At 41.6% G+C, this 23,321-nt stretch overlaps 1 protein-coding gene across 5 annotated transcripts in view; it reads left to right on the plus strand.

Moving 5' to 3' along the window:
- The first annotated feature begins 2,832 nt into the window (after positions 1–2,832).
- LOC109874805 (E3 ubiquitin-protein ligase COP1) overlaps positions 2,833–23,321 on the plus strand; it is a 35,495-nt gene continuing 15,006 nt past the window's right edge. Inside the window, exons 1-13 of one of the 5 annotated variants that reach the window (XM_020466804.2) lie at positions 2,833–3,521; positions 3,773–3,832; positions 4,011–4,108; positions 7,583–7,647; positions 9,461–9,580; positions 10,414–10,482; positions 10,589–10,648; positions 10,890–10,981; positions 17,588–17,648; positions 17,880–17,994; positions 19,883–20,018; positions 20,730–20,873; positions 21,080–21,188. In XM_020466804.2, coding sequence (XP_020322393.1) covers positions 3,169–3,521; positions 3,773–3,832; positions 4,011–4,108; positions 7,583–7,647; positions 9,461–9,580; positions 10,414–10,482; positions 10,589–10,648; positions 10,890–10,981; positions 17,588–17,648; positions 17,880–17,994; positions 19,883–20,018; positions 20,730–20,873; positions 21,080–21,188 — 1,482 coding nt within the window. In that variant the 5' untranslated portion in view covers positions 2,833–3,168. Of the gene's footprint in view, positions 3,522–3,772; positions 3,833–4,010; positions 4,109–7,582; positions 7,648–9,460; positions 9,581–10,413; positions 10,483–10,588; positions 10,649–10,889; positions 10,982–17,587; positions 17,995–19,882; positions 20,019–20,729; positions 20,874–21,079; positions 21,189–23,321 lie in introns of all 5 variants that reach the window. The other 4 variants (XM_020466807.2, XM_020466805.2, XM_020466806.2 and 1 more) reach the window with 4 other exon arrangements.

Below are 23,321 nucleotides of genomic sequence, written 5' to 3' on the forward strand. Positions count from 1 at the left end.
TATCACTCATGTTTCTAACTTACTAGACATCATACCTCTTTTTTGATCAAATGTAGAATTGCAGATGTTATATATGTCTAAACGCACCCATTTTCTCACCCCCACTATTTTTGTCAGGCTCAATTTGCAAACAGCCCAGCTTAAAGCAACTGGCATTTTGTGCAGGGGCCCCTTAATGGGTAAAAAGGTTCCTAACAGTGGGAGGCAAGAATTCCGCAACCAGCCTAAGGATCTGTCTGCAAAACATTCATCTTTTTTATCGAAGTGCTTTGAGATCCTGCTGCAACTGTCGAAAAAAAAGTGAATGGCTGCTCCCGTGCCTCACCCCCCACTGCAAAGGACCTCTAGGAGATTATCCTTCATTTGAGCCTGCCCAACCCCAACCCCAACCCTATACCACAATCTGAGTGACCAGAAACAGAATGGGGAAAACCTGATGTGCCGGATAAATGGAGAGAGGGAGGGGAGAAAACACACTTGGTAGAAAATGTAAGAGGGGGCCCACAATTGTTTGAAGGCAAATGTAACTTAATAGGTCATTTACTTAGTCAAATTCTAATGTTGTTTCGCAAACTGTAGAACACCGTGAAAACAAATTACAAAAACCCCCATTCAAATCAACAGTATTTCTTTAGGGAAAGAAATGTATAGCAGGTATAGGCTACTTTTTGTTGTGTGAGTAGTGAATCCTTTCTGTCTGTATGTTGTAATTGAAAATTGTCTACTAAAAGAGAGTTGTACTGTCTCAGTTGTGTTTCACATGTGAATTATGGAAGAAAGAAGGACACAAGATTCATAAATCTGTTCCACAAGTGAAAACATTGTGGAAATTATTTGCTGTGAATGCTGTGCAGACCTACATGCACACCTAATATTCCAATTTGACTGAGGTAGGGTAGATATGGGGGGAAAAAAACAGGTAATCCAATGTATATTTATGTGTAAGAAAATATATGAATACATAAATACATTTTGTAAAGCTTGACTAGACAGCCTGGTTTACTTGCCACTTGAATGAGCCTTGGTGAGGAGTGTGGCAGAGGTGATCATGCCCTCTGCTGTGTGCTGTCAGAACTTCATGAGGCCGGCATGGTCACCATTACCAACACCACAACTTGCCCAGGTTACTTTCATACAAAAACATATCTGTCAATATCTATCCTTTGCATATTTTTATAGCCTGAATTTTGGGGGAAATGTTATTATATACATACAGTACCAGTCAAAAGTTTTTTTTCTTCTAGTTTTACTATTTTCTACATTGTAGAATAATGGTGAAGACATCAAAACTATGAAATAACACATGTAGAATCATGTAGTGATAAACAAATCAAAATAGATTTTAGATTCTCTAAAGTAGACACCCTTTGCCTTGATGACAGCTTTGCACACTCTTGGAATTCTCTCAACCAGCTTCACCTGGAATGCTTTTCCAACAGTCTTGAAGGAGTTCCCACACATGCTGAGCACTTGTTGGCTGCTTTTCCTTCACTCTGCGGTCCAACTCATCCAAAACAATCTCAATTTGGTTGATGTTGGTTGATTGTGGAGGCCAGGTCATCTGATACAGCACTCCATCACTCTACTTCTTGTTCAAATAGCCCTTACACTGCCTGGAGGTGTGTTGGGTCATCGTCCTGTTGAAAAACAAATGATAGTCCCACTAAGCGCAAACCAGATGGGATGGTGTATCGCTGCAGAATGCTGTGGTAGCCATGCTGGTTAAGTGTGCCTTGAATTCTAAATAAATCACTGACATTGTCACCAGCAAAGCACCATCACACCTCCTCCTCCATGCTTCACGGTGGGAACCACAGATGCTGAGATCATCCTTTCATCGACTCTGTGTCTCACAAAGACATGGCGGTTGGAACCAAAAATCTCAAATTTGGACTAAGTCCATTGCTCCTATTTCTTGGCCCAAGCAAGTCTCTTCTAATTATCGGTGTCCTTGAGTAGTGCCCTGATTCACGCAGTCTCCTCTGAACAGTTGATGTTGAGATGTGTCTGTTTCTTGAACTCTGTGAAGCATTTATTTGGGCTGCAATCTGAGGTGCAGTTAACTCTAATGAACTTATCCTTTGCAGCAGCGGTAACTCTCGATCTTTCTTTCCTGTGGAGGTCCTCATGAGAACCAGCTTGATCATAGCGCTTGATGGTTTTTGCGACTGCACTAGAAGAAATGTTTAAAGTTCTTGAAATGTTCCGGATTAATTGACATTCATGTCTTAAAGTAATGATGATGGACTTCTCTTTGTTGATTTGAGCTGTTCTTGCCATAATGTAGACTTGATCTTTTACCAAATAGGGCTATATTCTGTATACCACCCCTACCTTGTCACAACACAATTGATTGGCTCAAATGCATTAAGAAGGAAAGTAATTCCACAAATTAACTTTTAACAAGGCATAACTGTTAATTGAAATTAATTCCAGTTGACTACCTCATGAAGCTGGTTGAGAGAATGCCAAGAGTGCGCAAAGCTGTCATCAAGGCAAAGGATGGCTACTTTGAAGAATCTAAAATCCAAAATATATTTTGATTTGTTTAACAATTTGTTGGTGTTATTTCATAGTTTTGATGTCTTCACTATTATTCTACATTGTAGAAAATAGACAAAATGAAGAAAAACCCTCGAATTAGTAGATGTGTCCATATTGTTGACTGGTACTGTATATAAAACATTCAGAAGTCAAACTACTCTACAAAACACAACCAAACCTGATATAAATGATTTTCAACGTTTTGTTGCATCTACAATTGTATTGGTGTGGGTGCGTTCATTCAGTGCAGGCATAGGATTTAGTTACGACTCCGGTGCAGTAGGGGGGAGTAATACATTTTTGCTAGTAATTTCGTTTGGGTAAGCGAAGATAGATTCGAGAGATTGGTTTCTAATTCCCAAAACGTAGACAGACTTTGCGCTGAAGATTTTATTATTCTTGCAACGTTGTTATGATCGACTTGTTGACAAAAGCCTACAATTTCACCTAAAGAAGCAATCTAGCTAAAAGCAAGCTTTTATGTGTTCGTACATTGTTGTTTTATCTTAGCTAGCGCATTGCCATTAGCTGGTAAGCTAACATTAGCTAGCCAATAGCTCAGCACGGATGCGGTGAACTACAACAAGCTTTGGCCTTGGAAGAGTTGAGCATCGGGCTTGAATTATGTCAAGCAACCGTCAACCGCAAACTAGCGGTGGAGCGGGTCCTGGGCCTGGAAGTAGCAGCAGTACCGGTGGCACTACCAATGCTAACGGTGCTACCAGCGTAACGTTAGGCGGCAACGATAGTGCGAATGTGAACAATTCTCCAAATGTTGTGCCCTCGCGGACTCTGGCAACAGCTGGCGAGGGGTTGCTTGTACCTGGAGTGGCTGTACAGTCTCCAAGAAGCTTAGCCCCACTAAGCAGATCCAGTTCATCCTCCTCTGGCACCAGCAGAAAACGTCCTCTCCACCAAGCACCTCTCTACAATGGTCTCTTGAATTCCTACGAAGATAAAAGCAACGATTTTGTGTGGTAAGTTTTCCTGCAAAATGCTAACTTAGCTTGCTAACTACTTGGCTAACTTTTCGCTAACTGCCGTAACTAGCTTGGTGACTAGGTGTTAGATAGTTCAACTTTGGAGTGCATTCTTGTTTACAATGTCCATTTGGCAGTTGGTTAGCCAGAGTTACTTAACGTTGTCATTTAACTAGACTCACTGATGTTTCCATATCTGAACACTGTCAAAGTAAAGTTAATGTTGTTGCATAACATTTCCTTTTCAGCCCAATCTGTTTTGAAATGATTGAGGAGGCACATATGACAAAATGTGGACACAGTTTCTGGTAAGCAAACATGATTGCATTGGCTATGCTATAGTAACGTTACTTTCATCTAATTCCTATAGCACCGTTCCATATTAGCTACCTCTAATTCCTTTTGTATCGCCCACCAATGCACAATTCATTTTTTCCTATGCTTGTTTTCTTGAACTAACATACCCCATTCTATTTCTGGGTTCAGCTACAAGTGCATTCGCCAGAGTTTGGAGGACAGCAATAGGTGCCCAAAATGTAACTACATCATTGACAATGTGGATCAGCTCTATCCAAATTTTCTTGGTAGGTTTGTCTCTTAACAAACAATTTCTTAGATAGGTATATGGGTGCATTACTTATCTGTGGTAGCTACAGTTGAAGTCTGAAGTTTACATATACTTAGGTTGGAGTCATTAACTTGTTTTTCAACCACTCCACAAATTTCTTGTTAACAAACAATAGTTTTGGCAAGTCGGTTAGGACATCTACTTTGTGCATGACACAAGTATTTTTTTCCAACAATTGTTTACAGATTATTTCACTTATAATTCACTGTATCATAATGCCAGTGGGTCAGAAGTTTACATACACTGTTGACTGTGCCTTTAAACAGCTTGGACAATTCCAGAAAATTATGTCATGGCTTTAGAAGCTTCTGATAGACTAATTGACATCATTTGAGTCAATTGGAGGTGTACCTGTGGATGTATTTCAAGGCCTACCTTCAAACTCTGTGCCTCTTTTCTTGACATCATGGGAAAATCCAAAGAAATCAACCAAGACCTCGGAAAATAAATTGTAGACCTTCACAAGTCTGGTTCATTCTTGGGAGCAATTTCCAAATGCCTGAAGGCACCATGTTCATCTGTACAAACAATAGTATGCAAGTATAAACACCATGGGACCACGCAGCCCTCATACCACTCAGGAAGGAGACACGTTCTGTCTCCTAGAGATGAATGTTTGGTGCCAAAAGTGCAAATCAATCCCAGAACAACAGCAAAGGAACTTGTGAAGATGCTGGAGGAAACCGGTACTAAAGTACCGATATCCACAGTAAAACGAGTCCTATATCGACATAACCTGAAAGGTCGCTTAGCAAGGAAGAAGCCACTGCCCCAAAACCGCCATAAAAGGCCAGACTACAGATTGCAACTGCGCATGGGGACAAAGATCGTACTTTTCGGTGAAATGTCCTCTGGTCTGATGAAACAAAAATATTACTGTTTGGCCATAATGACCATCGTTATGTTTGGAGGGAAAAAGGTGAGGCTTGCAAGCTGAAGAACACCGTCCCAACCGTGAAGCCCGGGGGTGGCAGCATCATGTTGTGGGGGTGCTTTGCTGCAGGAGGGACGGGTGCCCTTCACAAAATAGATGGCATCATGAAGGAGGAAAATTATGTGGATATATTGAAGCAACATCAATCAATCAGCAGGAAGTTAAAGCTTGGTCGCAAATGGGTCTTCCAAATGGACAATGACCCCAAGCGTCCTTCCGAAGTTGTGCCAAAATGTCTTAAGGACAACAAAGTCAAGGTATTGGAGTGGCCATCACAAAGCCCTGATCTCAATCCTGTAGAAAATGTGTGGGCAGAACTGAAAAAGTGTGTGCGAGCAAGGAGGCCTACAAACCTGACTCAGTTACACCAGCTCTGTCACGAGGACTGAGACAAAATTTTACCCAACTTATTGTGGGAAGCTTGTGGAAGGCTACCTGAAATGTTTGACCCAAGTTAAGCTATTTAAAGGCAATTCTACCAAATACGAATTGAGTGTATGTACAGTGCCTTGCGAAAGTATTCGGCCCCCTTGAACTTTGCGACCTTTTGCCACATTTCAGGCTTCAAACAAAAATATATAAAACTGTATTTTTTTGTGAAGAATCAACAACAAGTGGGACACAATCATGAAGTGGAATGACATTTATTGGATATTTCAAACTTTTTTAACAAATCAAAAACTGAAAAATTGGGCGTGCAAAATTATTCAGCCCCTTTACTTTCAGTGCAGCAAACTCTCTCCAGAAGTTCAGTGAGGATCTCTGAATGATCCAATGTTGACCTAAATGACTAATGATGATAAATACAATCCACCTGTGTGTAATCAAGTCTCCGTATAAATGCACCTGCACTGTGATAGTCTCAGAGGTCCGTTAAAAGCGCAGAGAGCATCATGAAGAACAAGGAACACACCAGGCAGGTCCGAGATACTGTTGTGAAGAAGTTTAAAGCCGGATTTGGATACAAAAAGATTTCCCAAGCTTTAAACATCCCAAGGAGCACTGTGCAAGCGATAATATTGAAATGGAAGGAGTATCAGACCACTGCAAATCTACCAAGACCTGGCCGTCCCTCTAAACTTTCAGCTCATACAAGGAGAAGACTGATCAGAGATGCAGCCAAGAGGCCCATGATCACTCTGGATGAACTGCAGAGATCTACAGCTGAGGTGGGAGACTGTCCATAGGACAACAATCAGTCGTATATTGCACAAATCTGGCCTTTATGGAAGAGTGGCAAGAAGAAAGCCATTTCTTAAAGATATCCATAAAAAGTGTTGTTTAAAGTTTGCCAAAAGCCTGGGAGCCACACCAAACATGTGGAAGAAGGTGCTCTGGTCAGATGAAACCAAAATTGAACTTTTTGGCAACAATGCAAAAAGTTATGTTTGGCGTAAAAGCAACACAGCTCATCACCCTGAACACATCATCCCCACTGTCAAACATGGTGGTGGCAGCATCATGGTTTGGGCCTGCTTTTCTTCAGCAGGGACAGGGAAGATGGTTAAAGTTGATGGGAAGATGGATGGAGCCAAATACAGGACCATTCTGGAAGAGAACCTGATGGAGTCTGCAAAAGACCTGAGACTGGGACGGAGATTTGTCTTCCAACAAGACAATGATCCAAAACATAAAGCAAAATCTACAATGGAATGGTTCAAAAATAAACATATCCAGGTGTTAGAATGGCCAAGTCAAAGTCCAGACCTGAATCCAATCGAGAATCTGTGGAATGAACTGAAAACTGCTGTTCAGAAATGCTCTCCATCCAACCTCACTGAGCTCGAGCTGTTTTGCAAGGAGGAATGGGAAAAATGTCAGTCTCTCGATGTGCAAAACTGATAGAGACACCCCAAGCGACTTACAGCTGTAATCGCAGCAAAAGGTGGCGCTACAAAGTATTAACTTAAGGGGGCTGAATAATTTTGCGCGCCCAATTTTTCAGTTTTTGATTTGTTAAAAAAGTTTGAAGTATCCAATAAATGTCGTTCCACTTCATGATTGTGTCCCACTTGTTGTTGATTCTTCACAAAAAAATACAGTTTTATATCTTTATGTTTGAAGCCTGAAATGTGGCAAAAGGTCGCAAAGTTCAAGGGGGCCGAATACTTTCGCAAGGCACTGTAAACTTCTGACCCACTGGGATTGTGATGAAAGAAAGAAATAATAGCTGAAATAAATTTTTCTCTCTACTATTATTCTGACATTTCACCTTATTAAATAAAGTGGTGATCCTAATTGACCTAAGACAGGGACTTTTTACTAGGATTAAATGTCAGGAATTATGAAACTGAGTTTAAATGTATTTGGCTAATGTTTATGTAAACTTCCGACTTCAACTGTAGCTTCTCTACAGCCTTGTCACAGGTTTTGTCCCAAATGGCAACCTATTTCCTATTTAGTGCAGTACTTTTGTATGGGCTCTGGTAAAAAAGTTTTGTTCCTTTCTAATCACTCCTCAATAGTAATACTAACTCTTGTTTTGATTTGATACAGTGAATGAACTTATTCTCAAACAAAAACAGAGATCAGATGAAAAACGCCTGAAGATGGACCATCCGGTAAGTGCTTCAGCAAATCAGGTCACACACACACACTTGCAATGGAAACCAGACCTTGGTCAAATATTACAACATGAGAACATAATGCAGACGACAAAATTGTGGTCTGGTTTTCCAGACACAGATTAAGCCTAGTCTTGGACTAAAAATCAAGCTCAATGGAGAATCTCCTTTGCATCTCTGGGACTAAAAAGCTTTTTCAAACTCGTCTCTTTTCAGATATATTTGCCATTTTGATCTCAAAATAGGTCGTCCAGGTGAATCATGTAGATCTGTAAAACAACATTTGGAGGGGTGTCTGACAAAAAGTGCCCATATCGAAATGAATGTGTGAGCACAGAATGCATCCCTACGTGTCCTACAAATAGGATATCAGAGTTCAGTGTGCTGTCAGATATGTCATCAGAATGAGTGCTTCATCCAATATCACGTGTGACAGCTGTGAGCAGCCAGCTGCATCCCCTAACCAGCCATTAGTCTACTCAGCTGCTTCTCGCCGTCTGTTCTTTCTGCGCATCCACATCTGTTTTTAAAATGTTATATACCTGTGATGGTGAGCTGAGGTCTACAGACACCGATGGGGTTTCTGTTACATTTGTTTAATTTTTGGGGCAGCACGCATTTACCTGTAAGAACCTGCAGGCCAGTCTGACTAGGCTTTGCTGGGGAAAAGCATTGCAGCAGAAAGGAAGAGGCAAAGCGAGAGGTTTCACACGCCAACATCTGTCAAAAATAAGCCCTGTGCGTTTCTATGGACTTATTTTGGACCTAAGCTTGTCGTTATATAGAGATCTCTGAGCACAGTGGCAGTAATACTTACGTCTTTACATCACTGAAAACCAAGTTTCTAGCCCGAACCATATTACCGGAGCTACCATCTCCTCTCTACCTTGAATTGAGGCACATTTTATATAATTTTATAAATCATGTCGCGGGCTGTTTTAAACTACTTGCGGGACAGTTTTTGGTTTAATTACAAACTACCTTGTTTAGTCATGTTACCTTGCTGGCTGGCTAGCTAGCGTACAACCTTGGCTATGCACAAATTTGGATGGCACAGGAAAAATAACCTACTCAAAGAGATGCTTCAAAGGTAGGATGCATATGCCTACTCAATGTAATTATAAGCTATATCTGAATAACCAAATCTATTTTTCTGGTGTTCCTTAAATTCTGTTTGGTGCCTAACCTTTGGGAGGGGGGGTGTATGTGTGAGTGAGAAAAAGTGTCTGTGTGTGTGTGTGTGTGTGTGTGTGAGGGAGAGTATGATGTGTATAAAGTGGTTTGAAGAGTAGGCTAAAGATGGTTTCATATAGGCCTAGTGCAGGGTTTCCCAAACTCTGTCCTCTGGACCCCAAGGGATTCACATTTGAGTGTTTTTGCCCAAGCAAAAACCAGCTGATTCAAATAATCAACTAATCATCAAGCTTTGATAATTTGAATCAACTGTAGTGTTAGGGCCAAAAACCAAAACGTACATCCCTTGGGGTCATGAGGACTGAGTTTGGGAAACGCTAGTCTAGTGTGTTTTCCCCTTACTGCCACATTGAAAATGCAGATCAGTATGCATTTCTATTCCTTACTACATTCCTCCTGCCCAATCATAGGTAGGCCTTTGGAAATTAGCCAATCAGCTGTTTTCTGCAGTAGCCTTTTCTATTATACAGTAAAAAAAATCAAGGCGTGAAGTCCAGGACTAGGCGTAGTCTGTGTCTAGGAAACCGCTCTTTAAGGTAATAGTGAAGGAACCCAACAGTTAACTTAATTTACCAAAAGTATGTACATATTTCATTGTGTATTTCTCATGTTTTAGAATGGGTCAAGATGGCAAGTGTTCCAAGATGTCCTGGGCACAGACCAAGAGAACCTAGATCTTGCTAATGTCAACTTGATGCTGGGACTCCTTGTACAGAAAAAGAAACAGCTGGAAGCGGTATGTATATTTTGTTTAGGCAGTGCATATTTAACCAGTTATAAAAAGAATGAAGTCGGTCGGCTTTACCCTAACCGAATGTGAACCTGTATGCTTTACCCTAACCCTTACCTTAACCTCACTGAAGCTATACCACATTAACCTTAACAACCCCTTGTCAATCCCTATGCCGTTTTTTTTCAGCCAGTCAAATATACACTTGTTTATTCTTAACATAAAATGAATCATATTAATGGTCATTTAAAATATCAGTTATCAAATAATTTCATGATAATTTTTCAGATATCTGAAATACATGTGTGTTAATTAAGGGGAACTGTTTTTTAAAAACTTCCATGGAGATCTGCTCTTGCGACATGAGCCGCTGCCGGTGAGAGAGGATCAGGGGCCGGTGTGTGTGACAGTCTGTGTGTAGCACGGAGCGAGAAAACAACAAAACCAACTCATGTTTGTCTAACAAGCGTGTTGCTACCATAGGTTATCTATCAAATCATCTTATATAGTACCTATCTTGACTGCATCAAATTGTTGTAAAGAAGCAAGGCTAATTGAGGCTATTATGCTGCGCTACTCAACCAATGTCTACAACTCCATTCATATAAAACAATAGCCTACCCGATGGTTGATCATTGTAGCCTGCTCCTTTTCATTTGTGTGTAGGCGTCTTTATGGGGCGCATTCGTAAAAATTGTCGAACTGTTTCATAGAAATTCAGAATGTAGTGGTCTATCTGATTAGGCTATGTAGCAATATCACATAGATAATTTAAAAGAAATTGGCTTTATAGTCATACCTTGATTGATCGACCATTAACTCTCTGTTTATTCCCATAGGAATCACAAGCTGCTCAACGTCAGATCTTAATGGAATTCCTCAAAGAAGCAAGAAGAAATAAAAGAGAGGTGTACCCCATCTCTGTTTAGGATTGCATCTAAATATATTTCCATGTTTAAGTACAGTATTAATCTGTGAGGAAATAACCATTTGTTATTGTGTTTTATCAAACAGCAACTGGAACAGTTGCAGAAGGAGCTAAACTTTTTGGAGGAGGATATCAAACGTGTTGAGGTAAAATAATGTACATAGATAGCTATCTTAACATTTCTGTACTCCTCAAATGGATTAGAATTCAGAGGTCTAGTTTCCTAGACACAGATTAAGGCTAGTTCTGGAGTAAAAAGCATCTCAGAAACCACCTCAGAATTTGACAAATGTACTCCACTGTATTTTTTTTGTTTTCATGTACAGTTATGCAGGTTAAGCCTGTCTGTTGGAGTTTTTAAATCGAAAAAGATTGTACATTTTCTAGGAAATGAGTGGACTGTACTCGCCAGTGAGTGACATGGATCGTAACTTGGACAGCACTGTACCTAATTTCGAGGCTCCCTCACCTGCACCCAGGTAAAACAAAATGTCATATACTTCAATTAGTCTTGTGAAGGGAACAAAGTAAATATCAGACTCAGAATATATCCATCTTTCTATGAATATCCTTTAAAAGTTGTGAAAGAGTTAAGGTTTGACAGGAGACCGACACAGTTACATTTAAACTCAGTTCTTCACAATTGCTGACATTTAATCCTAGTAAAAATTCAGTTAGAATCACCACTTTATTTTAACAATGTGAAATGTCAGAATAGTAGTAGAGAATATAATATTATTTCAACTTTAATTTCTTTTATCACATTCCCAGTGGGTCAGAAGTTTACATACCAAATACTAATTGAGTGTAGCATTGCCTTTAAATTGTTTAACTTGGGTCAAACATTTTGGGTAGCCTTCCACAAGCTTCCCACAATAAGTTGGGTGAATTTTGGCTCATTCCTCCTGACAGAGCTGGTATAACTGAGTCAGGTTTGTAGGCCTCCTTGCTCGCACATGCTTTTTCAGTTCTGCCCACACATTTTCTATAGGATTGGGGTCAGGGCTTTGTGATTGGCCACTCCAATACCTTGACTTTGTTGTCCTTAAGCCATTTTGCCACAACTTTGGAAGACTCATTTGTGACCAAGCTTTAACTTTCTGCCTGATGTCTTGATGTTGCTTCAATATATCCACATCATTTTCCTCCTTCATGATGCCATCTATTTTGTGAAGTGCACCAGTCCCTCCTGCAGCAAAGAACCCCCACAACATGATGCTGCCACCCCTGTGCTTCACGGTTGGGATGGTGTTCTTTGGCTTGCAAGCCTCCCCCTTTTTCCTCCAAACAAAACGATGGTCAGTATGGCCAAACAGTAATATTTTTGTTTCATCAGAAGAGAGAACATTTCTCCAAAAAGTTAAATCTTTGTCCCCATGTGCAGTTGCAATCTGTAGTCTGTCTTTTTTATGGTGGTTTTGGAGCAGTGGCTTCTTGCTTGCTGAGTGGCCTTTCAGCTTATGTCGATATAGGACTCATTTTACTCTGGATATAGATTATTTTGTACCTGTTTCCTCCAGCATCTTCACAAGGTCCTTTGCTGCTGTTCTGGCATTGATTTGCACTTTTGGCACCAAAGTACGTTCATCTCTAGGAGACAGAATGCGTCTCCTTCCTGAGCGGTATGAAGGCTGCGTGGTACCATGGTGTTTATACTTGCATACTATTGTTTGTACAGATGAACCTTCAGGCATTTGGGAATTGCTCCCAAGGATGAACCAGACTTGTGGACGTGTAAAAAAAAAAAATCTGAGGTCTTGGCTGATTTCTTTTGATTTTCCCATGATATCAAGCAAAGAGGCACATAGTTTGAAGGTAGGCCTTGAAATACATCCACAGGTAAACCACCAATTGACTCTAATGATGTCAATTAGCCTATCAGAAGCTTCTAAAGCCATGACATCATTTAATGGAATTTTCCAAGCTGTTTAAAGGCACAGTCAACTTAGTGTATGTTAACTTCTGACCCACTGGAATTGTGATTTAGTGAATTTATAAGTGAAATAATCTGTCTGTGAACAATTTTTGGAAAAGTGACTTGTATCATGCACAAAGTAGATGTCCTAACCGACTTGCCAAAACTATAGTTACCGTAATTTCTGGACTATTAAGCGCACCTGAATATAAGCCGCACCCACTGAATAAAAAAAAAAAGATGTGCAGTTTATTTATGTACAAAATGCATGTCTATAAGCCACAGGTGCCTACCGGTACATTGAAACAAATGAACTTTACACCGCCTTTAAACGAAACACGGCTTGTAACAAAAATAGGCTGTTAAACGAAACACGTCTTGTAACAAAAATAAAATTACGGTAATTAACAAAAAAATTGTGGAGTGATTGAAAAACTAGTTTTAATGACAAACCTAAGTGTATGTAAACTTCCGACTTCAACTGTATATATTCATAGTACCGGTCAAAAGTTTGGACACCTACTCATTCAAAGGTTTTCCTTTTATTTTTTATAGTTTTCTACATTGTAGAAAAATGGTGAATACATCAACTATGAAATTACACATATAGAATCATATAGTAACCCAAAATGTAGTTTTGATTTTAGATTCTTCAAAGTAGCCACCCTTTGACTTGATGACAGCTTTGCACACTCAATGAGGTTGGGTGATTGTGGAGGCCAGATCATCTGATGCAGCATTCCATCACTCTCCGTCTTGGTCAAATATCCCTTACACAGCCTGGAGGTGTGTTGGGTCATTGTCTTGTTGAAAAACAAATGATAGTCCCACTAGGTGTAAACCAGATGGGATTGCTTATCGCTGCAGAATGCTGTGGTAGCCATGCTGGTTAAGTGTGCCTTGAATTCTAAATAAATCAGTGTCACCAGCAAAGCACCCCCACACCATTACACCTCCTCCATGCCTCACGGTGGGAATCACACATTGAGATTTTGGACCAAAAATTTAAAATTCAAACTCATCATACAAGGACAGATTTCCATCAGTTCAATGTCCATTGCTCGTGTTTCTTGGCCCAAGCATTGCTCGTGTTTCTTGGCCCAAGCATTGCTCGTGTTTCTTGGCCCAAGCATTGCTCGTGTTTCTTGGCCCAAGCATTGCTCGTGTTTCTTGGCCCAAGCATTGCTCGTGTTTCTTGGCCCAAGCATTGCTCGTGTTTCTTGGCCCAAGCTCCTCTTAGTAGTGTTTTCTTTGCAGCAATCCGACCATGATGGCCTTATTCATGCAGTCACCTCTGAACAGTTGATGTTTAGATGTCGGTTACTTGAACTCTGTGAAGCATTTATTTTGGGCTGCAATTTCTGAGGCTGGTAACTCTAATGGACTTATCCTCTGCAGCAGAGGTAACTGTGGGTCTTTCTTTCATGATAGCCAGTTTCATCATAGAGCTTAATGGTTTTTCAAATAAAAAATCTAATAAAACGTTGTCATATGCGCCGAATACTACAACGTGTAGACTTTACCATGAAATGCTTACTTAACCAACAGTGCAGTTCAAGAAGAGTTATAAAAATATTTACCGGGTAGTCTAAAATAAAAGTAATAATATAACTAACACAATAAGAATAAAGATAAGGCAATATACAGGGGGCACAGATACTTAGTCAGTGTGCGGGTGTACAGGTTAGTTGAGGTAATTTGTACATGGAGGTGAAGCGACTATGCATAGATAATAAACAGCGAGTAGCAGCAGTGTACATAAGGGAGGGGGGGATCAATGTAAATTGTCAGGTGGCACTTTTATTAATTGTTCAGCAGTCTTATGGTGTGGGGTTAGAAGCTTTTGAGGAGCCTTTTTTGGTCCTAGAGTTGGTGCTCCGGTACCGCTTGCCGTGCTGTAGCAGAGAAAACAGTCTACAACTTGGGTGACTGGAGTCTCTGACAACTTTATGGGCTTTCCTCTGACTCCGCCTATTCTCAAGGTCCTGGATGGCAGGAAGTTTGGCCCCAGTGATGTACTGGGCTATTCGCACGCCGTAATGCAACCGGTCAGAATGCTCTCGATGGTGCAGCTGTCGAAACTTTAGAGGATCTGGGGACCCATGCCAAATCTTTTCAGTCGCCTGAGGGGGAAAATGTTTTGTTGTACCCTCTTCACAACTGTCTTGGTATGTTTGGACCATGATAGTTTGTTGGTGATGTGAACACCAAGGAACTTAACTCTCAACTGCAATTTGCGACTGCACTTGAAGAAACTTCCAAAGTTCAGATTGACTGACTTTATGTCTTAAAGTAATAATGGATTGTCATTTCTCTGTTTTTACCATAATATGGACTTGGTCTTTTACCAAATAGAGCTTTCTTCTGTATACCACCCCTACTTTGTCACCACTGATTGGCTCAAATGCATTAACAAGGAAAGAAATTCCACAAATTTATTTTTAACAAGTTGAGGGGGGGTCTATCCATACCTGTTAATTCCAGGTGACTACCACATGATGCTGGTAGAGATAATGCCAAGAGTGTGCAAAGCTGTCTTCAAAGCAAAGGGTGGCTACTCTCAGGAATCTTAAGTTGTTTGCCACTGCTAGCGGCCTTTACCTTTTGCACAGACACCAGCCGCTTTTCGCCTGGATAATACTTACCAGTATCGGACTGTTTTCTCCACTTTCTCCGCTTCCTGCCGTAAAGCCCTGGACCATTACCCCTGATCATCACAGCCAGCTAGCTGCCACCGAGCGGCCCAGCCCCGAAGCTAGCTTGGTGCCAGGCCCACCTCCCTGCATGTTAACATCAGAAGCCTCCTCCCTAAGTTTGTTTTACTCACTGCTTTAGCACACTCCGCCAACTCTGATGTCCTTGCCGTGTCTGAATTCTGGCTTAGGAAGGCCACCAACAATTCTGAGATTTCCATCCCCAACTACAACATTTTCCGTCAAGATAGAACTGCCAAAGGGGGAGGAGTTGCAATCTACTGCAGAGTGAGCCAGCAAAGTTCTGTCATACTTTCCAGGTCTATGCCCAAACAGTTCGAGCTTCTAATTTTAAAAATGAATCTTTCCAGAAATAAGTCTCATGGTTGCCACCTGTTATAGACCCCCCCCCCCCCCCCCCCCCTCAGCTCACAGCTGTGCCCTGGACACCATATGTGAATTGATTGCCCCCCATCTATCTTCAGAGTTCTTTCTGTTAGGTGACCTAAACTGGGATATGCTTAACACCCCGACCGTCCTACAATCTAAGCTAGATGCCCTCAATCTCACACACATTATCAAGGAACCCACCAGGTACAACCCTAAATCCGTCGGTAGAGGTTGCATGGTCTTTAAAAGTATTTCCACACCATCTTAAATAAGCATGCCCCTTTCAAAAAATGTAGAACTAAGAACAAATATAGCCCTTGGTTCACTCCAGACCTGACTGCCCTCGACCAGCACAAAATACATCCTGTGGCAGACTGCATTGGCATCGAATAGTTCCCGCGATATGCAACTTTTAAGGGAAGTCAGGAACCAATACACACAGTCAGTCAGGAAGCAAAGGCTAGCTAGGCTAGCTTCAAACAGAAATGTGCATCCTGTAGCTCTAAAGTTTTGGTACACTGTAAAGTCCATGGAGAATAAGAGCAACTCCTCCCAGCTGCCCACTGCACTGAGGCTAGGAAACACTGCCTCGCCTGGATTACCAACTACTTCTCAGCTAGAGTTCAGCGTGTCAAATCGTAGGGTCTGTTTTCCGGGCGTCTGGCAGTCTCTATGGGGGTACCACAGGGGTTCAATTCTCGGGCCGACTCTTTTTTTTCTCTGTGTATATATCAATGATGTCGCTCTTGCTGCGGGTGATTTCCTGATCCACCTCTATGCAGACGACACCGATCTGTATACATATGGCCTTTCTTTGGACACTGAACGAGCTTCAATGACATACAACACTCTCTTTCTGTGGCCTCCAACTACTCTTAAATGCTAGTAAAACTAAATACATGCTTTTCAACCGATCGCTGCCCGCACCTGCCCTCCCAAGTAGCATCACTACTCTGGATGGTTCCTACTTAGATTATGTGGACAACTACAAATACCTTGGTGTCTAGACTGTAAACTCTCCTTCCAGACTCACATTAAACATCTCCAATCCAAAATTAAATCTAGAATCATCTTCCTATTTTGCAACAAAGCATCCTTCACTCACGCCGTCAAACATACCCCAAACATAACTGACAATCCTCCGATCCTTGACTTCGGCGATGTCATTTACAAAATAGCCTCCAACACTCTACTCAGCAAACTGGTTGCAATCTATCACAGTGCCATCCGTTTTGTCACCAAAGCCCCATATACCACCCACCACTGAGACCTGTATGCTCTCATCGCCAGACCCACTGGCTCAAGGATATCTGTAAGTCTTTGCTAGGTAAAGCTCTGCCATATCTCAGCTCACTGGTCACGATAACACCCACCCGTAGCATGCGCTCCAGCAGGTATATCTCACTGGTCATCCCCAATGCCAACACTTCCTTTGGCCGCCTTTCCTTCCATTGACTGCTGTCAATGACTGGAACGAAATGCAAAAATCGCTTAAGTTGGAGACTTATATCTCCCGTACTAACTTTAAACATCAGCTAACCGATCGCTGCAGATGTACACAGCCCATCTAAATAGCCCATCCAATCTACCGACCTCTTCCCCATATTGTTTTTATTTACTTTTTGCTCTTTTGCACACCAGTATTTCTACTTGCACATCATCATCTGCACATCTATCACTCCAGTGTTAATTTACTAAATTGTAATTACTTCGCTACTCTGGCCTATTTATTGCCTTACCACCTCACGCCATTTGCACACACTGTATATTGTTTATTCCATGTGTAACTCCGTGTTGTTTGTGTCGCACTGCTTTGCGTTAACTTGGCCAGGTCGCAGTTGTAAATGAGAACTTGTTCTCAACTGGCCTACCTCGTGAAATAAAAAAATATAAAATATATTTTTTATTTAACTTTTTTTTGGTTACCACATGATTCCATATGTGCTATTTCAGAGTTTTGATGTCTTCACTATTATTCTACAATGTAGAAAATAGTCAAAATAAAGAAAAACCCTGGACTGAGTAGGTGTGCCAAGTTTTGACTGGTACTGTATATATCTTACTGTAACTAAGTCTTGTCTTTGCAGTAGTCTTATAGATTCTACAGAGTATGTGAGTCAACCTCCAGGTTTTGGTGGAACTTCACAGGTAAGTCTGACCCACTGTAATTTTCTTAGAGGCATAAGCTGCATCCCAAGAGTTTCCACCATTGTTAAATCCATGCGACAAAGTGTGCAAGTTTACACTGGGAGAAGGGTGGTAAAATTGGAACGCAGCCATAAAGTACCATTGATTTTGGTGTTTCAGGTTCACGATCTGCAAATGTATGTGTTTAGTGTCTCATGTTTGTCATTTTTAAGTCTTCTATTTGACCGTCAGGGGAAGAGACAAACATGGTACAACAGCACTCTGGCTTCTCGGAGAAAGAGGCTCACAGCACACTTTGAAGATCTGGAGCAATGCTACTTCTCTGACCGGATGACCCGGATAACAGGTAACCTTTAGGTTTCAGTAGAATTTGGATTATACAGCGCTACTTAAGGGCTTTTCTGGAATGAGGTCCATATGTGGGTGAAGTCATGTCCTTGTATTCCAAAAGAAGAAGGTTGACAGCATCTCCCACAAATGACCACAACAACTTTTAGTTGACTAAACTACATTATCTTGCAGAACATATTTTAGGCTTATTTATTTACCTTTATTTAACCAGGTAGGCAAGTTGAGAACAAGTTCTCATTTACAATTGCGACCTGGCCAAGATAAAGCAAAGCAGTTCGACAGATAAAACGACACAGAGTTACACATGGAGTAAAAACAAACATACAGTCAATAATGCAGTATAAACAAGTCTATATACAATGTGAGCAAATGAGGTGAGAAGGGAGGTAAAGGCAAAAAAGGCCATGATGGCAAAGTAAATACAATATAGCAAGTAAAATACTGGAATGGTAGTTTTGCAATGGAAGAATGTGCAAAGTAGAAATAAAAAATAATGGGGTGCAAAGGAGCAAAATAAATAAATAAATTAAATACAGTTGGGAAAGAGGTAGTTGTTTGGGCTAAATTATAGGTGGGCTATGTACAGGTGCAGTAATCTGTGAGCTGCTCTGACAGTTGGTGCTTAAAGCTAGTGAGGGAGATAAGTGTTTCCAGTTTCAGAGATTTTTGTAGTTCGTTCCAGTCATTGGCAGCAGAGAACTGGAAGGAGAGGCGGCCAAAGAAAGAATTGGTTTTGGGGGTGACTAGAGAGATATACCTGCTGGAGCGTGTGCTACAGGTGGGAGATGCTATGGTGACCAGCGAGCTGAGATAAGGGGGGACTTTACCTAGCAGGGTCTTGTAGATGACATGGAGCCAGTGGGTTTGGCGACGAGTATGAAGCGATGGCCAGCCAACGAGAGCGTACAGGTCGCAATGGTGGGTAGTATATGGGGCTTTGGTGATAAAACGGATTGCACTGTGATAGACTGCATCCAATTTGTTGAGTAGGGTATTGGAGGCTATTTTGTAAATGACATCGCCAAAGTCGAGGATTGGTAGGATGGTCAGTTTTACAAGGGTATGTTTGGCAGCATGAGTGAAGGATGCTTTGTTGCGAAATAGGAAGCCAATTCTAGATTTAACTTTGGATTGGAGATGTTTGATATGGGTCTGGAAGGAGAGTTTACAGTCTAACCAGACACCTAAGTATTTGTAGTTGTCCACGTATTCTAAGTCAGAGCCGTCCAGAGTAGTGATGTTGGACAGGCGGGTAGGTGCAGGTAGCGATCGGTTGAAGAGCATGCATTTAGTTTTACTTGTATTTAAGAGCAATTGGAGGCCACGGAAGGAGAGTTGTATGGCATTGAAGCTTGCCTGGAGGGTTGTTAACACAGTGTCCAAAGAAGGGCCGGAAGTATACAGAATGGTGTCGTCTGCGTAGAGGTGGATCAGGGACTCACCAGCAGCAAGAGCGACCTCATTGATGTATACAGAGAAGAGAGTCGGTCCAAGAATTGAACCCTGTGGCACCCCCATAGAGACTGCCAGAGGTCCGGACAGCAGACCCTCCGATTTGACACACTGAACTCTATCAGAGAAGTAGTTGGTGAACCAGGCGAGGCAATCATTTGAGAAACCAAGGCTGTCGAGTCTGCCGATGAGGATATGGTGATTGACAGAGTCGAAAGCCTTGGCCAGATCAATGAATACGGCTGCACAGTAATGTTTCTTATCGATGGCGGTTAAGATATCGTTTAGGACCTTGAGCGTGGCTGAGGTGCACCCATGACCAGCTCTGAGGTTCCTGCCAAGACATGAGGACAAATACCATAATAAACAACTAAAACATTATTCATTTTCTAAGTGTGTTCTGGATTCAATATTCGTTTGTCTTGTTTTAGATGACACCAGGAACTTAAATCAACTGGATGATTTCATGGAGTGTCTCTCAAAGTTCACACGCTTCAACTCTGTGCGGCCATTGGCGACCCTGTCTTATGCTAGTGATCTCTACAACGGCTCCAGTATTGTCTCTAGGTAATGTCAACTGTCAAACACAACACCTTTTAATGGCTTAGCTTATTAGTGACTTTCATAGGGCCGGTTTCCCAGACCTTGACTAAGCCTAGTCCTGGAATAAATCAAATGTTATTTGTCACATGCGCTGAATTCAACAGGTAGACCTTAGTGAAATGCTTACTTACAAGCCCTAACCAAGAGGTAATATTTATATGTAGGTAAAGTTATTAAAATGACTATGCATAGATAATAACAGAGTAGCAGCAGGTTAGATTCTCCATTGAGCTTTCTTTTTCATGCAGGTCTAGGTTTAATTAAGGTTAGAGAAACCGGCCCATTGAGTCCACCAGCTTTCTGATTCTACTCGTTAGATTTAGCTCCATCCTAATGGTTAGTATGTACTTTGACCTGCGGAGGGTGCTCTTGTATCACAATACATCTTCTATTTGCCACTGGAGTGTAGCAGAAGGTACTGCAATGTCGGTTGCTGCCTCTATCTCTATGGAAAAATTGCGATCTAATGGGAGACATGGTGTTTTTCCCAGTAGGAGCCCCATTCCCTATATAGTGTAGGTCAAAAGTAGTGCACTGAACTATATAGGGAATAGGCTACCATGCTTTACAAATCATTAAATATTGCTTCATTACACCTACATTTACCATTGTGTTACTCGTTTGATGTGACCTCTTATTGGCTATTGAGCTTGATGTTTTGCGCTCTCTCTGCAGTATTGAATTTGACCGTGACGGCGATTACTTTGCCATCGCCGGCGTCACCAAGAAAATCAAGGTGTTTGAATATGGAACTGTGATCCAGGATGCTGTGGACATTCATTACCCTGTCAATGAAATGACGTGCAACTCCAAAATCAGGTGCCCTTTAACCCTGTTTTAACGTTGAGAATTACCAACTATGTATTATAATAGAAACTATACACTTTTAACAATTTGGGGTTTTGTTTTAAAAGCTGGCATAGATTTCTGTATATGTTTTCTATATCTAGCGTAGTCATTAATCCTCCTAGAAACATGGAAGAACAGTTCTCGGCTCTTACATCCCCATGCATTTTGTGTTTCAGCTGTATCAGCTGGAGCAGCTACCACAAGAATCTGTTGGCTAGCAGCGACTACGAGGGAACAGTCATCCTGTGGGATGGTTTCACTGGCCAAAGGTCAAAGGTCTATCAGGTATGCACCAGGTGCCTCCTTTATAACCACATTTCTGTAGAGCTGTGGGCAGAATGTTTTGATATTTCGCAGTGACTTTTTCAAACTAAACTTGCATGCTGCCTATGGCGAGTGCCTGTCCCTGCATCCTGGAAGATTGACTGTATATTGGAAAAATGTTAAAGTATTCTTCAGCCCACACTTCTATTCAAAGGATAATTGTTGTTCAATATTTTGTTTATCAATAGCTTATTGTGTTTCTATCAGACAGCCACACTGTAGCCTCTCCTTACTGTCAAGCATTTTAAATAAGCTACCGGTCTATTTCCTGTGTTGGCAGAATGTTATATTTTTTGCTGTAATTTATGCTGTATCTGGCAAAGGATTGTCCTTTTCTGAAAGAGACAATGATGGCAAGTTGTTGTGGACCTGTCAGCAAAACATTTGAATTCAACAATGTTGTCGAACATCTCATTCCAAAATCACCTGCATTAATATGGAGTTGGTCCCCCCTTTACTGCTATGACATCCTATTCTGGAAAGGTTTTCTGCTAGAATGTGGAACATTGCTGCAGGGACTTGCTTACATTCAGCCATGAGCATTAGTGTGGTCGGGCACTAAATTTGGGCAATTAGGCCTGGCTCGCAGTCGGATTTCCAATTCATCCCAAAGGAGTTCGATGTGTTGGAGGTCAGGGCTCTGTGCAGGCTAGTCAGGTTCTTCCACACCGATCTCAACAAACCATTTCTCTATGGACCTCGCTTTGTGCACGAGGGCAATGTCATGCTGAAAGGGTCTTCCCGAACCTGTTGCCACAAAGTTGGAAGCACAGGATCGTCTAGAAAGTCATTGTATGCTGTAGCGTAAAGATTTCCCTTCAGTGGAACTAACGGGCCTTGCCCAAACCATGAAAAACAGCCCCAGACCATTGTTCTTCCTCCACCAGACTTTACAGCTGTCACTATGCATTCGGGCAGGTAGCGTTCTCCTGGCATCGGCCAAACCCAGATTCATCTGTCGGAATGCCAGATTGTGAGTGTGATTCATCACTCCAGAGAACACGTTTCCACTGCTCCAGAGTCCAATGGTGGCGAGCTTTACACCACTCCAGCTGACGCTTGGCATTGGGCATGGTGATCTTAGTCCGGTGCGTGGCTGCGCGGCCATGGAAACCCATTTCATGAAGCTCCCGACCAACATTGCTGATGTTGCTTCCAGAGGCAGTTTGGTTGTGTGAGCTTGTGTGTCCTACCACTTCGCTGTTGTTGCTCCTAGATGTTTCCACTTCACAATAACAGCACTTACAGGTGACCGGGGCAGCTCTTGCAGGGCAGAAATTTGACATTTTGGCATCCTATGACAGTAGCACATTGAAAGTCACTGAGCCCTTCAGGAAGGCCATTCTCCTGCCAATGTTCGTCTATGGAGATTGCATGGCTGTGTGCTCGATTTTATACACCTGTCGGCAACGGGTGTGGCTTTGAAGGGTTGTCCACATACTTTTATTTATATATGCTGGACTGCCTACTAATTCTGAGACATTGTCTAGGCTTCTCAAAACAAATTGAAATTACTGTAGGCTACACACAGTATCCATTCTATAAACCGCACTGCCTAGGGGATTACATACAGCAAAACTTAAATATACTGAACAAAAATATAAACGCTACATGCAGAGTTAGTTTTTATAAGGAAATCCTTCAATTGGAATAAATTAATTTGGCCCTAATCTATGGATTTCACATGAATGGGCAGGGACACAGCCATGGAGCCAGGCCCAGCCAGTCAGAATTAGTTTTTCCTCAATAAAGTGCTTTATTACAGACAGAAATACTCCTAGGTTTCACCAGCTGTTCAGGTGGCTGGTCTCAGACAATCCCGCTGGTGAAGAAGCTGGATGTGGAGGTCCTGAGCTGGCATGGTTACACGTGGTCTGGGTTGTGAGGCCGGTTGGACATACTGCCAAATTCTCTAAAACAGCATTAGACGTTCTTGCTTCTGTTGCCTGTTTGAGTGTTTTAATAGCCTACTGGTTCTGTGAGCACCAAGCCTCATGCAATGACAAAATGTTGGAGAAAGCAATTTCACAGATTCAGCTGTTTTTTAAATATTTGCTATGCTGTGAGAAAGGCATTCTAATTAATTTTCAGTTA

The sequence above is a fragment of the Oncorhynchus kisutch genome, linkage group LG30, assembly GCF_002021735.2.
Source record: "Oncorhynchus kisutch isolate 150728-3 linkage group LG30, Okis_V2, whole genome shotgun sequence".
Classification (NCBI taxonomy): domain Eukaryota; kingdom Metazoa; phylum Chordata; class Actinopteri; order Salmoniformes; family Salmonidae; genus Oncorhynchus; species Oncorhynchus kisutch.